General features: G+C 42.9%; 1 protein-coding gene across 1 annotated transcript; it reads right to left on the reverse strand.

Moving 5' to 3' along the window:
- Window positions 1-1,448: 1,448 nt before the first annotated feature.
- LOC128856809 (mucin-17) lies at window positions 1,449-8,937 on the reverse strand. Its single transcript, XM_054092156.1, has 2 exons — window positions 8,881-8,937; window positions 1,449-8,370 (listed from the first exon to the last, which is right to left on the reverse strand). The coding sequence occupies exons 1-2, from the start codon at window positions 8,920-8,922 to the stop codon at window positions 1,639-1,641; spliced, it is 6,774 nt and encodes a 2,257-aa protein (XP_053948131.1). The 5' UTR covers window positions 8,923-8,937; the 3' UTR covers window positions 1,449-1,638.
- Window positions 8,938-12,914: the final 3,977 nt, after the last annotated feature.

The following is a 12,914-nucleotide window of genomic DNA, read 5'->3' on the forward strand; positions in this document are numbered from 1 at the left end:
TAGGGCGTTAAAAATCAAATTTACTTAGCAGCAAACAATAAAGAGACTTGTGCCGCTGATGTGGGGGCGTAGCAGGTTTTGCTCTGCGAGGTGTAAATTGTAGTTGTGCCGGAACTCGATTCAAAAAAGGCTTCAACATGCGGTGATAAAACAAAAAATAAATAAAATAAAATGAACTAAAATTCATATGCAAATCCCCACAGCGAACATTTAGTTTCGCGGAACAACAGGAAACAATGAACGTTGGCAATATGTCGTCCCCACCACCGTCATTCTGACTGCCGCGTGAGATGAAAAGCGAAGCGATGGGTGGCGTGATTGCCAGTTTCCTTGTTGCATTTGTTGCCTGCTGCATGTGTCAAAAGGTGGTGGTCCTGCAGGTCTAAAAGTCGGTGTGTAGATTGAAGAGCGCAGTAATTATGAATTTTCTAGTAAAATAAATTCTTTTCTACGAATATTAGTATTGTAAATATATTAGGCTGCCCTAGCCGAGTGGTTTTTGTGCATGACTACCGTTCGATAGTGCCAGGGTTTGAACCCCACAATGACCATGAAACCAAAAATCATAATCATGTTTTCAGCGGTCGCCCCTCGACAGGCAATGGTAAGCCTCCAAGTGTATTTTTGGATTGAAAGAAGGTATTCATAAAAATACAAAGATGACATAAAGAAGGTACCATTCTCTACTGCCATCTAGGCACCACTTTTGAAAGACTCTTTGTATACTTTGAAAATGCGTGTGGTCTCAGTTTGAAATCGTCTGCTATTAAATTCTTCAATTCTCAATTGCACTACAATGTTTTCGTAATTATGGAATCTTTGATAAATAAGTACTTTTTCATTCAGAAAAACAGATCGATCAAGTGGGGGTGGTGTATTGGTAGCAGTTCATCGCAAGTATCGTGCATCATTAGTTTTACTGGACCACGCAGATCCCCTGCAGGACCAGCTCTGCGCCTCTGTGTAGTGAAAAGTGGAATTTAATAGAGGGCTATAAAAAGAGCTTGAGCTGGTTTTTCGCTCAGAAAGGTCATAAATTCACACTCACACAATTTTTAATTACCACATTAATCGCTGGCGCGATAACAGATAGTAAAGCCAAGTCCTTTTCTAGTTAATTTTTTTAACGCATTCAGTGTAATCAGTTTTATGCCCAATAGCATCTTGCGAGTGTCGGAAAAGAAGTCTTTCACAGAAAAAGTCCATTCACATTCTATCGATGGGCACTCTGCTTAGCGGTGTTTGGATATTCAAGTCAGTATTGGATGCAATTTTTAGTGCCATAACAAGGGATAAACTAATGCATCTAGAATACATTCCATTAGCTATAATCAGCTTTTCTAAATTCCCTGCAGCAAGCACGATTTCTACGCCAAAACGAGGTCCGGTAAGGGATAGGAAAAAATCTATAAACAGCCCAGAAATACAAAAATTTAGTAAAAAATAAATAGTGGATCAAACAAATTATTTATTACTAAGTAAAGGTACTTCTTTTACATTTTGAAATTATCATAAGCATGCACATATAATCTAAATTAAAAAAAATAGTTTCTATTGTTTCTCTAATATATTATATTGTAAAAACTGATTTGTAAATTTGATTCATTTGTAGCCAATATTTGAGAACTTCATCAGGAATCAGGCTAACTCTTCAATAAAATCTTCTTTCGACAAGCAATTAGCTTTCCGTTTGTCCACACACTTTTGTTTATCTGAGTCAAATCGCTTTCCGCTTTCGCAACGTAAATGAGCCAACTTTGTCTTATCCGACTTTTCCACACATCGATAATACTTTTTGCAATCTTTAGGATCTGGGTAAATTTCGTCTTCATCACATTTGCTCTCTTTGAGTTTCTTTAAGATTTTTTTAATTGTTTTCTTCTGCTCATCGGATGAATTATCGTCGTCATCATCGCTTTGTTTGCTATCAGCCTTATCCGTGTGCTCCTTAGAGTCATTGCTGTCTTTTGATTCCTTACTGTTACTTTTGGATTTGTCTTCCGAAGTTTCCTTGGACAAAGGCTTGTGACGTTTCACAGGGCGTATAACTTCGCCCGATTCTGTTTCTACTATTTCTTGGTTGCTATTTCCGCCTTTTTCTCTGGAGTCGTTTTTATCCTTTGATTCTCTATTATCAGGTTTGAGTTTTTCCTCCACCGTGGCATCTTTTTTGGGGACATGCTTTCCAGGACTTAACTCAAGTGACTCGCTATCTTCTGCTTCCTCGCTTGGAGGATGAGGCTTGCTTGCCCACTCAGGTTGACTAGGCCTCACGTGATGTACTGGGAAATTAGATCCAAGACTCCATACATTATGCCCTTTGTCCTCCAATTGTGGAAAATTGGGTTGTCTAGGTAGTTGTGGAAAATCAGGTCTCCACCAATTACTGCCGGCATTACCATTCGCAATACTACCGTCATTATGACGAGGCGGTTGTGACCATATGGGGTGGATGGTACCTTTGGGCTCCCATGCAGTTTCAGGGATCCTTGGAACATTTGGTTTGGCTGGTATGGTCGGATTGCCTGACGAGCTAGGATATACAGTTGCGATTGGATTTAATGGATTATTAGGTCTTAGTGGTGAAACACTAGAACCGGTAAAGGCATTGGGGCCCACAGAAGTACCAGGAACGACAGGATTATTCGGATTCACTGGAGCGTTGGGATCGGCTGGAATATTTGGATAGACAGGTGCATTGGGATGCACTGACGAATTGGGACCAGGTTGTTTATTTGGATTCAATGATGCGCTCGAATCGACTGGAGCACTGGGATTGGCAGGTGCATTAGCACTCCCAGAAGTACCCGGAACGGTAGGTACATTTGGATTCGCTGGAACGCTGGGATCGGTTGCAGTACTAGGAACGGCTGTCGCATTGGGATCCACAGGCTTATTGGACCCAGGTTGTTCGTTTGAATTCACTGTTGCGTTCGAATCGACTGGAGCACTGGGTTCGGCAGGTGCATTAGGGTCCACAGAAGTACCCGAAACGGCAGGTGCATTCGAATTCGCTTGAACGCTGGGATCGGTTGGAGTACTAGGAACGACTGGCGCATTGGGATCCACAGGCCTATTGGACCCAGGTTGCTCGTTTGGATTCACTGATGCGTTCGAATCGACTGGCGCACTTGGATTGGGAGATGTATTAGGGTCCACAGATGCACCTGGAACGACAGAAGCATTTGGATTCACTGGAGCGCTGGGATCGACTGCTGCATTGGGACCCACTGGCGAATTGGGACCAGGTTCATTTAGATTCAATGATGAGTTCGAATCGACTGGAGCACTGGGACTGGCAGATGCATTAGGGTCCACAGAAGCACCTGGAATGACAGAAGCATTCGGATTCACTGGAGCGCTGGGATTGGCTGAAGCGTTTGGAGCGACAGGTGCATTGGGATCCACTGCCGAATTGGGGCCAGGCTGTTCATTTGGATTCAATGGTGAGTTCGAATCGACTGGAGCACTGGGTTCGGCAGGTGCATTAGGGTCCACAGAAGCACCTGGAACGACAGAAGCATTCGGATTCACTGGAGCGCTGGGATTGGCTGAAGCGTTTGGAGCGACAGGTGCATTGGGATCCACTGATGAATTGGGGCCAGGTTGTTCATTTGCATTCAATGGTGAGTTCGAATCGACTGGAGCACTGGGTTCGGCAGGTGCATTAGGGTCCACAGAAGCACCTGGAACGACAGAAGCATTCGGATTCACTGGAGCGCTGGGATTGGCTGAAGCGTTTGGAGCGACAGGTGCATTGGGATCCACTGACGAATTGGGGCCAGGTTGTTCATTTGGATTCAATGGTGAGTTCGAATCGACTGGAGCACTGGGATTGGCAGATGCATTAGGGTCCACAGAAGCACCTGGAACGACAGAAGCATTCGGATTCACTGGAGCGCTGGGATTGGCTGGAGTGTTTGGAGCGACTGGTGCATTGGGATCCGCTGCCGAATTGGGGCCAGGTTGTTCATTTGGATTCAATGGTGAGTTCGAATCGACTGGAGCACTGGGTTCGGCAGGTGCATTAGGGTCCACAGAAGCACCTGGAACGACAGAAGCATTCGGATTCACTGGAGCGCTGGGATTGGCTGGAGTGTTTGGAGCGACTGGTGCATTGGGATCCACTGCCGAATTGGGGCCAGGTTGTTCATTTGGATTCAATGGTGAGTTCGAATCGACTGGAGCACTGGGTTCGGCAGGTGCATTAGGGTCCACAGAAGCACCTGGAACGACGGGGTCATTCGGATTCACTGGAGCGCTGGGATTGGCTGAAGCGTTTGGAGCGACAGGTGCATTGGGATCCACTGACGAATTGGGGCCAGGTTGTTCATTTGGATTCAATGATGAGTTCGAATCGACTTGAGCACTGGGATTGGCAGATGTATTAGGGTCCACAGAAGCACCTGGAACGACAGAAGCAATCGGATTCACTGGAGCGCTGGGATTGGCTGGAGTGTTTGGAGCGACTGGTGCATTGGGATCCACTGCCGAATTAGGGCCAGGTTGTTCATTTGGATTCAATGGTGAGTTCGAATCGACTGGAGCACTGGGTTCGGCAGGTGCATTAGAGTCCACAGAAGCACCCGGAACGACAGAAGCATTCGGATTCACTGGACCGCTGGGATTGGCTGTAGTGTTTGGAGCGACTGGTGCACTGGGATCCACTGCCGAATCGGGACCAGGTTGTTCATTTGGATTCAATGGTGAGTTCGAATCGACTGGAGCACTGGGTTCGGCAGGTGCATTAGGGTCCACAGAAGCACCTGGAACGACAGGGTCATTCGGTTTCAGTGAAGCGCTGGGATCGGCTGGAATATTTGGAGCGACTGGTGCATTGGGATCCACTGCCGAATTGGGGCCAGGTTGTTCATTTGGATTCAATGGTGAGTTCGAATCGACTGGAGCACTGGGTTCGGCAAGTGCATTAGAGTCCACAGAAGCACCTGGAACGACAGAAGCATTCGGATTCACTGGAGCGCTGGGATCGACTGCTGCATTGGGATCTACTGGCGAATTGGGACCAGGTTGCTCATTTGGATTCAATGGTGCGTTCGAATCGACTGGAGCACTTGGATCGGCCGGTGTATTAGGGTCCACGGAAGCACCTGGAACGACAGAAGCATTCGGATTCACTGGAGCGCTGGGATCGGCTGCTGCATTGGGATCCACTGGCGAATTGGGACCAGGTTGTTCAATTGGATTCAATGGAGAGTTCGAATTGACTGGAGTACTTGGAGCGGCAGGTGTATTAGGGTCCACTGAAGCACCTGGAACGACGGAAGCATTCGGATTCACTGGACCGCTGGGATTGGCTGTAGTGTTTGGAGCGACTGGTGCACTGGGATCCACTGCCGAATTGGGGCCAGGTTGTTCATTTGGATTCAATGGTGAGTTCGAATCGACTGGAGCACTGGGTTTGGCAGGTGCATTAGGGTCCACAGAAGCACCCGGAACGACAGAAGCATTCGGATTCACTGGAGCGTTGGGATCGGCTGAAGCGTTTGGAGCGACAGGTGCATTGGGATCCACTGACGAATTGAGGCCAGGTTGTTCAGTTGGATTCAATGGTGAGTTCGAATCGACTGGAGCACTGGGTTCGGCAGGTGCATTAGAGTCCACAGAAGCACCCGGAACGACAGAAGCATTCGGATTCACTGGACCGCTGGGATTGGCTGTAGTGTTTGGAGCGACTGGTGCACTGGGATCCACTGCCGAATCGGGACCAGGTTGTTCATTTGGATTCAATGGTGAGTTCGAATCGACTGGAGCACTGGGTTCGGCAGGTGCATTAGGGTCCACAGAAGCACCTGGAACGACAGGGTCATTCGGTTTCAGTGAAGCGCTGGGATCGGCTGGGGTGTTTGGATCGACAGGTGTATTGGGATCCACTGACGAATTGGCGCCAGGTTGTTTATTTGGATTCAACGGTGAGTTCGAATTGACTGGAGCACTGGGATTGGCAGATGCATTAGGGTCCACAGAAGCACCTGGAACGACAGAAGCAATCGGATTCACTGGATCGCTGGGATTGGCTGGAGTGTTTGGAGCGACTGGTGCATTGGGATCCACTGCCGAATTAGAGCCAGGTTGTTCATTTGGATTCAATGGTGAGTTCGAATCGACTGGAGCACTGGGTTCGGCAGGTGCATTAGAGTCCACAGAAGCACCCGGAACGACAGAAGCATTCGGATTCACTGGACCGCTGGGATTGGCTGTAGTGTTTGGAGCGACTGGTGCACTGGGATCCACTGCCGAATCGGGACCAGGTTGTTCATTTGGATTCAATGGTGAGTTCGAATCGACTGGAGCACTGGGTTCGGCAGGTGCATTAGGGTCCACAGAAGCACCTGGAACGACAGAAGCATTCGGATTCACTGGAGCGCTGGGATCGACTGCTGCATTGGGATCTACTGGCGAATTGGGACCAGGTTGCTCATTTGGATTCAATGGTGCGTTCGAATCGACTGGAGCACTTGGATCGGCCGGTGTATTAGGGTCCACGGAAGCACCTGGAACGACAGAAGCATTCGGATTCACTGGAGCGCTGGGATCGGCTGCTGCATTGGGATCCACTGGCGAATTGGGACCAGGTTGTTCAATTGGATTCAATGGTGAGTTCGAATTGACTGGAGTACTTGGAGCGGCCGGTGTATTAGGGTCCACGGAAGCACCTGGAACGACAGGGTCATTCGGTTTCAGTGAAGCGCTGGGATCGGCTGGGGTGTTTGGATCGACAGGTGTATTGGGATCCACTGACGAATTGGCGCCAGGTTGTTTATTTGGATTCAACGGTGAGTTCGAATTGACTGGAGCACTTGGATCGGCCGGTGTATTAGGGTTCACAGAAGCACCTGGAACGACAGAAGCATTCGGATTCACTGGAGCGCTGGGATCGACTGCTGCATTGGGATCTACTGGCGAATTGGGACCAGGTTGTTCATTTGGATTTAATGGTGCGTTCGAATCGACTGGAGCACTTGGATCGGCCGGTGTATTAGGGTCCACGGAAGCACCTGGAACGACAGAAGCATTCGGATTCACTGGAGCGCTGGGATCGGCTGCTGCATTGGGATCCACTGGCGAATTGGGACCAGGTTGTTCAATTGGATTCAATGGAGAGTTCGAATTGACTGGAGTACTTGGAGCGGCAGGTGTATTAGGGTCCACTGAAGCACCTGGAACGACGGAAGCATTCGGATTCACTGGAGCGCTGTGATCGGCTGCTGCATTGGGATCCACTGGTGAATTGGGACCAGGTTGTTCATTTGGATTTAATGGTGAGTTCGAATTGGCTGGAGCACTTGGATCGGCCGGTGTATTAGGGTCCACAGAAGCACCTGGAATGACAGGGGCATTCGGATTTACTGACGCGCTGGGATCCTCTGGCGAATTGGAGCCGGGTTGTTCATTTGGACTCAAAGGCACATTCGAATCGACTGGAGCACTGGGATCGACAGGGGCGTATGGGTCGACTGGAACAGTGGTACCAGATGGTACTGAATCGATCGGATTACTAGGGTCAATGGTAGTGTTAGTATCATCTATATCCGGTATGGTCGTTTCAGAAACCTGGACATCCAGTGTTGTCATTTCCACAGGGATAGGTGTTGTTTCTATTACAAGTCCTGTCTCCAAAGGAGTATTACGGTTGGCTGGAATACTAATGTCGGTAGTTTCAGTTGGATTCAATGTATTATAAGCCTCTGAAATGGTGGTAATTTCAGTGCCTTCATTCTGAAGAGCAGTTGTGTCAGCAGGAATAGTTGTCGTTGTTTCTTGATATACAGTGGCGTCCTTCAGACTATTAGGATCTACCGATGATTTTGGTTCCAGTGTGGAATAAATTATTTCTGTTGTTACTTGATCTGTTGAAGCATCTGCAACCGAGTTTGGGCCATCTGTTAGAAATGTGGTCCATATAGGGCCATCGGTGGCAGTGGTTGTGTCAACAGGAATACTTGGTTGTTCTTGAGTTACCACGGATGTTCGAGGTGCTGGGGTTGTCGTAGTATCCGACATAACACTCGTGGATTCGGAATTTGAAGAAGTAATTGGAGAAGGTCCCTCCGTCGAAATCGAGTTAAGTGGGCTTTGAGATGTGACTATTAGAGGCACAATTTGAGGAGCTGCTGTAAACGACTTAAGAGGTATGCAAATCTCTACTCCATCGTTTACGCAGCGGTGGTTAGGGGGACACTGAATGGCATTGCCTGTGGCAAAGCTATTACCTTGAGCATCTACTTCACATCCTTTATAATTTAGGGGACCAACACACACGTTTGCTTTACCATAACAATTGATGCCTTGTATTGAAATACCGTTGTCAATTGAAAATCTTCCTTGTTGCGCCCTTGCTGCAGACGCGAACTGCGAAAGAAAATTAAACTATATTAAAGTAATTGCAAATGTGTAGCAAATCGTTTAGAGGAAAATTTGTTGATATAAAGTTTTCGTGTATGGGTGTATTGATTTGGTCAAAACAAGCATTGACCGACACATTCTGATTTAACCGAAACTTTTTTTGCGGGTTCAGTAAAGATGAGAAAGAAAACCTTCAGTTCTATTGAAACTAGTAACTTTTTGTTTATTTCACTGTTTTCTATTAAATAAAAATACTTTTTTGTCGAAAACCGAGCTCGCTAAGAGTTGAAATTTCGTAACACAACTTTTTCCCCTGGTATTTGCATAAGCCCGGTTCGATGAGGATCACTACACTTATTTGCTATCCATGCAATCCATTACTTCCTGCCGTTAAATAACTGTCAATTAACTTGTGTTTTTAGGGCTTTACATAAACTGTATGGCAACTTTGTTTCAATAAATTTTTCCAACACACGAATAACTGTTATTACTTTTGAGATTAATTGAAATATTTACTAGTAGTAGCAGCGCTAATTTGGTGAGCTTTGTCGTAATCATCGTTGGGTTCGTAAGTTGTTTCGTTACTAATGAGTTGCTGTGGAAGCTTTGGCCTTTTATGCAAAAATTTTATCTGAGGAAATTTCACTCAACTTAATTGTCAAGATAAGGCCGAAAAACTTGCGTGCTAACCTTTTTGGCGAATTAGTGCAAACATTGCCCGAGATAAGACCGATATCTAGCCGAGAGTATGCAGCTGCCTTGATGAGCTCGAGGATTTATGATGCTGCAGTTAGTTGAATTACTTTGACTTGTTTTTTTGAAATAAAATAAAATAAAATAAAATATAATGAATTTATAATTTATCAGCTAGATAAGATTATCGGTATTGGAGTTTTGTATACTCTCTTAAGTGCATACGTAATAAAATATCGCCGAGATGCATCTTTCTGCTACCAGCCAAGTGATTCATTGCAGCTGCTTATATGCGTATATTGTTGATGAATATGTTTTGCTGGGGTTACCGAAAGTATCTACATGTACGTACATAGTCTTGACATAAATTCTGTGATAAATTTTACATTGCATATATATATGTATAATTTTTTTTTGTTTTTTATCTGAGGAAATATAAATAAATATATATATAGAGTAGAATGGGGTAAGATAGGTCATTTTTTTTTGGAGAGCTCTTGCTACGGTGTTTTTGCATTGATTTTGAAAAATAAGCAAGATTTTGAAAGGTTATTTATCTGCTAACATTTTGGTTATACTGACTTATGTTTGGCTAAGTATCTTGGAAGCTGCATTCAATAAGACAAAGGTACTTTTTTTCGATATTTTCAAAATTTTCACTATATGTGAGGGGAAAAGAACAATGTACATGGCTTGGAAATTAACGTTTTAACTTTTATTTATAGAGTATGAACACTGCACATGTTATACAAGTTAGGATTTTTTCTTTAATTCATCACGCGAGCACGTAATGTTTGGAACGGAATTTTAAATTGTTTAGAGGCTGATCGAACACTAGCGCCATCTCGGACTGCCGCGATTGCGTTTTTTACGTCTTCTTCACTTCGTTTCGGCGTTTTTCGCACCTAATTATGCACCATTTTGCTGCAAAAACAATTAAAATTTATTTTATTCAATTAAAAGTAGTGACCTATAGTGCCCCCAAGCACATGTTTTATGTTAGTGTCGATATTTTTTTTTAAAACAAAAATATCAAAAAACTAACACATTATTCGCATTATTTTCTACGTAAAATAAAACTCACCTGACAAATATTTACATACATTAAATGCACTGCACCGTAGAATAAAAAAAATGCTATGTCGGAGAAAAGCTCACAAAAAACTAAACGACGCCAGAACTAGGATAACTAATCAATGGTGACGGCCGAAATGACAGTCGCGAACGTTGTTCCCCACCACGTATTCAATTCACATAAGACGAGTGACCTTTGCAAAAACAGTGCGACGAAAACCCCACCTACCTATTGTGCCCCCATACCTATCTTACCCCATTCTACTCTATATATATAATTGGCTTGTACACCCTTTTTGGGTGGTTGGCCGAGCTCCTCCTCTTATTTGAGGTGTGCGTCTGGATGTTGTTTCACAAATGGAAGGACCTACAGTTTCAAGCCGACTCCGAGCGGCAGATATTTTTTATGAGGAAATTTTCCATGACAGAAATACTCTCAAAAGAATACAGAATACTGTCAAAAAGAAAATGTTTGAAGAAAATTGGTCTCGACTGGAAGTCCAAGTTTGAATCCATTGGACTACTGTTTGTGGTCAGAATGGGAGAACATGGCCTGTCGAAGGCTTCACAGAAATTTGGATAGTCTCAAATAATCTTTGGTTCGACCAGCATCCATGGACACCGTGCTTGCTGTAGTAGCTGAATGGCCTAATCGTTTGAAGGCTTGGTGACCATTTAAAATGTAAATTAAAAATTTGTTTCTTTAATATTTACATGATTAAATAAAACTGACTTCATTAAAAAAAGTATTATTTAATTAATTAATTAATAGTCTAAAAAATACAGTATTTCTTACAGACTATGAAAACAGATTAATGCTGAATAAATTAATCAAAGTAAAATTAAACTTATAATTAACTAGTTTCAATTGTAATAAGTGAAAGAAAAAGAATACATTTTTTATAATTTACAGAAGAAGATTAGATTAATACTAAGAATTTAGTTCAACAATTCATTTAGAACCAATTTGAAGTGATTCTTTGTGGAACAGAAATCTAGGCCAGTATGATTTGAAAGCGAATTAAGATCACCCAGAGTTCTAGAAATCGGAGCATTGGAAGCATAATTAGTTCTTGCCATCCCTAACCAGAAAAAATCATGATTCCGTAAACATCGCTGAGGAATATTGAAATTGATTTTCTCGAGTAGCGATGGGGAGTCAATAACCCCATTTATCAAATCGAAGAGGAAAGTAATGGAGAGAATAGTCCTTCTAATATGTAGTGATTTTAGATTTATAAGCAAGCACCGACTTTTATAGGATGGAATTGGATCAGTGAAATTTAAAGAACGCAATGCGTAACGCACAAAAGCTTTCTGGACACGTTCAAGCCTACTAATATGACAAGCATAATATGGTCTCCAAATAAAGACGGCATATTCCAACTTGGAACGCACCAGAGACGTATACAACAACTTTAGAGTATATGGATCAACAAAGTCTGAACTAAAACGTCGAATAAACGCAAGTACGGAATAAGACTTTGAAATAGTGTGATTTAAATGTTTTTGAAAAGAGAATTTAGAATCAAATACCACACCAAGATCAGTAATTTCACTTCGATGAGATAAGCTAGAACCACAAATGTGGTAGGAAGTGGGTATCAGAGAACAAGATTTAGAATAAGAAATATAAAAACACTTGCTTATATTTAAATCTAACTTATTTCTTTTACACCAAGAATCAACGTTATCTAAATCAGATTGAAGGTTTAAAGAGTCCATTGTACTTGCAATCCTCGAGTATATCTTTAAATCATCGGCATACAAGAGAAAATTTGCGTTATTGAAACAACTAGAAATGTCATTAATAAAAAGTATAAAAAGTAAGGGACCCAGTATACTTCCCTGAGGTACACCAGAGGACGCAATAAAAGAAATAGATGACACACCATCAACATTAACAACACATTTCCGAGAGGAGAGATAGGATTTAATCCATTTTAAAAGAGTGGAATGGAATCCTATAGCACTCAATTTGGAAATTAAAACCCTGTGATTAACCTTATCAAATGCTTTTGAAAAGTCTGTGTAAACAGCATCAACTTGAGTTTTTTTTTAAACGATGATATACAATATTCAGAGAACACAGCAAGATTTGAAACAGTAGATCTACCTTTCATGAAGCCGTGTTGGTCTACTGAAATGTAACGACTAACTACGAAATAGATTTTATCTTTCACTATTAATTCAAATAATTTTGAAACCGTGGATAATTTGGCAATTGGTCTATAATTAGCAATATTGTTTTTATTTCCACTTTTGAATACTGGATTAATGGTTGTTACTTTCCAGGCATCTATGAATTCTCCTCGATCGAGGGATTTGTTAAACATTAACAAAAGTGGATAGGCAATTGCAGAGCAGTTTTTAAGAAGATACGAAGATAGCCCATCTACATCAGATTTTGTTGATGTTTTGAGTTGCCGAATTCCATCTTCGATATCAGAAAGCGTAAAAGTTAACGAGCCAATATTGATTGAGGAATTCATGCTCGAATGTAACTCATCAATTAAATCAAAGTCTACTTGAAAATTTGAACAAAAAAAATCTGCGAAAAGATTGGCTGCATCTGTAGAAGTACATATGTGCTTGAGTTTTGTTATAGAAGACAACCGAAGGAATACTTGAGCATGATTTCCTGGATCTAACATAACGCCAGAAGGAACTAGGATTTGATTTAATGTCCGATTCGAACTTGAGAATATAATTTCGCTTTAAGTCCCTATCCAAAGATTTAAGTTCTCTAGAGAAATGTAGATATTTATCTTTATCTGTGATGG

The sequence above is a fragment of the Anastrepha ludens genome, chromosome 3 (genome assembly GCF_028408465.1).
Source record: "Anastrepha ludens isolate Willacy chromosome 3, idAnaLude1.1, whole genome shotgun sequence".
NCBI classification, from domain to species: domain Eukaryota; kingdom Metazoa; phylum Arthropoda; class Insecta; order Diptera; family Tephritidae; genus Anastrepha; species Anastrepha ludens.

Excerpts from the sequence above, each read along its gene's own strand:
- LOC128856809 (XM_054092156.1), bottom strand. The coding sequence starts at position 8,922 with ATGATTACGACAAAGCTCACCAAATTAGCGCTGCTACTACTA. Across the intron at positions 8,371-8,880 it reads AATTAGCGCTGCTACTACTA|TTCGCGTCTGCAGCAAGGGC; the intron begins GTAAATATTTCA and ends TTTCTTTCGCAG.